We start from the raw sequence: 2630 nt of genomic DNA, 5'->3' as shown, positions 1-2630 counted from the left end.
TGAAGACTCGAAGCAACATAGACCTCTATATTCACTAACAAGTAACGACCAAAACATGACTTTCTACATCAATTAGTATATTCATATACCTAAGAAATATTTGACCGGAAATTCCATCCAAAATTTCATAATCAATGGCCTCAGAAATAACTATCATAAAGCCTCATCAATAAATAGGAAATGAATACAAATACAATGATATTGTAAACAATTTAAAGCAAAATCTAATCTCATCAAAATCAAAATCAAAATTTGAAAGAAAACTAATACAGCATCCAAATCAAGACAATCTAACTCGTAATTCAAGTTCAGATCCAAATCTACATACAAAGAACAGTAAAGCAACAATTGAATATTTTAATCTAAGATGGAAAATGTAAATCCTTTTGATTTACCAAAAGCTAAGGTAAAAAAATCATAAGGACATCCTGCTTGAAAGCTGTTGTTCACACGCGAGAGGCAACTGCAGGGGCTGCCGCAGCGGCAGCAGAGGAGGCGGCGCCACCAAGGAAAGAGAGGAATCCGGAGTTCGCAGGCTCCTGATCGTCCAAGAACAAGTCCTCTGGAACCCTAAAAGCACCATGTATGCAAACGATAGCGACGCCAACCAAGAGCGCGGAGATCAAGAGCGATCCAACGCTGGTCAAGAACACGACGAAGACGGTCAACACCACCAACGCGCCAAGTGTCTCACGATCGGAGAACGTACGGCCGAAGACCACGAGAGGCTGATCCGACGGTCGGAAGAGGTAAAGGAAGACCCAAGCGGCAAGGAGGCCGAGGAGGACGAGGAGAGAGAGGGGATGCGATAGGATAGAAAAGGCGAGCACAACCACTAGTAGAGTTATATAATTGACTTTGAAGTAAGAGAGGTTTTTGCGGATCCGGGAATAGGCATCAGTTAGATTATCGGGACGGGCCATGGCGGACCGATCAATGAGTTCATAACATGGACGGCGTTGGGAGAGTCCTTGACGGATCGAGGACGTGAAGCGCGAGAGGAACGCCCTAAACGCAGGCGTGGCTATCGGGGGCTGTGATTGGGTACCACCACCGACCGTAGATTGAGACGTCGTCATCGGAATGGTCGCGGGGGACGCCATGGGTAGCGAGTGAGATCGGTGGAAAAAGGTGGCGCGTGGGATTCTGCGGTGTTTGCTGGCAATAGCGTTTTGAGTGTTTACAAGGTCGTTACGCTGTTTGTTTATTTTTGTTGTTATGATTATGATTCCACGGTAGATTGGTTATTTATTTCATTCAAGGGAACGGTGTGATGGAATTTCGAGTGAGCTCGTCTGGATAGGGATACAACTTCATTGTCATCTTCTCGCTTACTCGGTTTCATTTTTCCTATTTCCTATTTCCTTTTCTTTCTTTCTTCTTACTCGGTTTGACTAGTTGGACTTTTAAAATTATTTTTTACTTTTCAAAATATTATATTTAAACTTTGGGTAAACTACCAAAATAGCCACTTTTATTTTCCTCAAGTTACATTTTAGTCACTTATATTTGAAGTGTTACGTTTTAGTCACTTTCGTTATCTTGTTGTAACATTTTAGTTATTGAGTGTTATTTGTTGTTAACAGTGTAATGGTAAGCTAACATGGCACCTTAAATCATCATAAATAAAAAATTTAAGTTAAATTGTACAATTGGTACCTATATCTTTTTTCATTTTGAGCAATTTAATTTTTTTTTAATTAAAAGAGATGAAGAAGGGAGGAAAATAGAGGTAGAAGCAAAAAAGAATAGAAAAAAAAGTTAAAAGAACATAAAAGAAAAAATAAATTGCTCAAAAAAATAGGAATCAATTGTATAATTTAACCTAAAATTTTTGTTTGAAATGATTATTGAACGTGCCACGTCAACCTACCGGTAACGGCAATTAATGGCTCAGTGACTAAAATGTTACAACACATCAACGTAAGTGACTAAAATGTAACATTTCAAACATAAATGACTAAAATGTAACCTGAGGGAAACAAAAGTGACTCTTTTGGTAGTTTACTCTTAAACTTTATTTATATTAAAAATATATATTAAATATGGTTTAATCACTTTGGGATAGAGATAGGTAGTGGTCACGCCCGTTCTGGACATTTTTGGGCTTTAAGCGAAATAATAAATTGGGCATTTTAAAAAAAATTATAAAATGTAATACAATGAAATAAAATCATATATTAGTAATTTGATTAAAATAATATGTTTTATAACATTAAGCGAACAATATACTTTTCTAACAAAATAAATATATATATTTTTCATTCAATTTACTCCTATATCATCAACTACAAAAACAAAAAAAATCATAAAAAAATAGGTTCTACGAGCATTCTAAGATGTAAAATCATGAATGATAACATCAAAGTCAATGTTTTCCAAAAAAATCCTTCTCGATTGATAAAATTGCCAAACTATTCAACCGTTCTTATGACATTAATGACCTCAAGTAAGTTTTGATTAACTTTAGCTTTGAAAAACTTCTTTCAGCTGATGCCACAGTCACAAGGACCGTTAAAAAAAATTCTATAAGCAATTGAAACATTCGGATAGCAATCTGCAGATTTGACAAACTCAAGAATTTCAATGGCCAACATTAATTCATTTAGTAAAGTAAATTGCAACACTTT

General features: G+C 36.0%; 1 protein-coding gene across 1 annotated transcript; it reads right to left on the bottom strand.

The window, feature by feature from the left end:
- Positions 1–230: 230 nt before the first annotated feature.
- Positions 231–1391, bottom strand: LOC107962131 (PRA1 family protein B1). Its single transcript, XM_016898376.2, has one exon. The coding sequence runs from the start codon at positions 1101–1103 to the stop codon at positions 447–449; it is 657 nt and encodes a 218-aa protein (XP_016753865.1). The 5' UTR covers positions 1104–1391; the 3' UTR covers positions 231–446.
- Between the last annotated feature and the right edge of the window lie 1239 nt (positions 1392–2630).

Source organism: Gossypium hirsutum, chromosome A06 (genome assembly GCF_007990345.1).
Source record: "Gossypium hirsutum isolate 1008001.06 chromosome A06, Gossypium_hirsutum_v2.1, whole genome shotgun sequence".
Classification (NCBI taxonomy): domain Eukaryota; kingdom Viridiplantae; phylum Streptophyta; class Magnoliopsida; order Malvales; family Malvaceae; genus Gossypium; species Gossypium hirsutum.
Note: the sequence above shows the minus strand (reverse complement) of the source record. Positions and strands in the feature narration are given on the sequence as shown.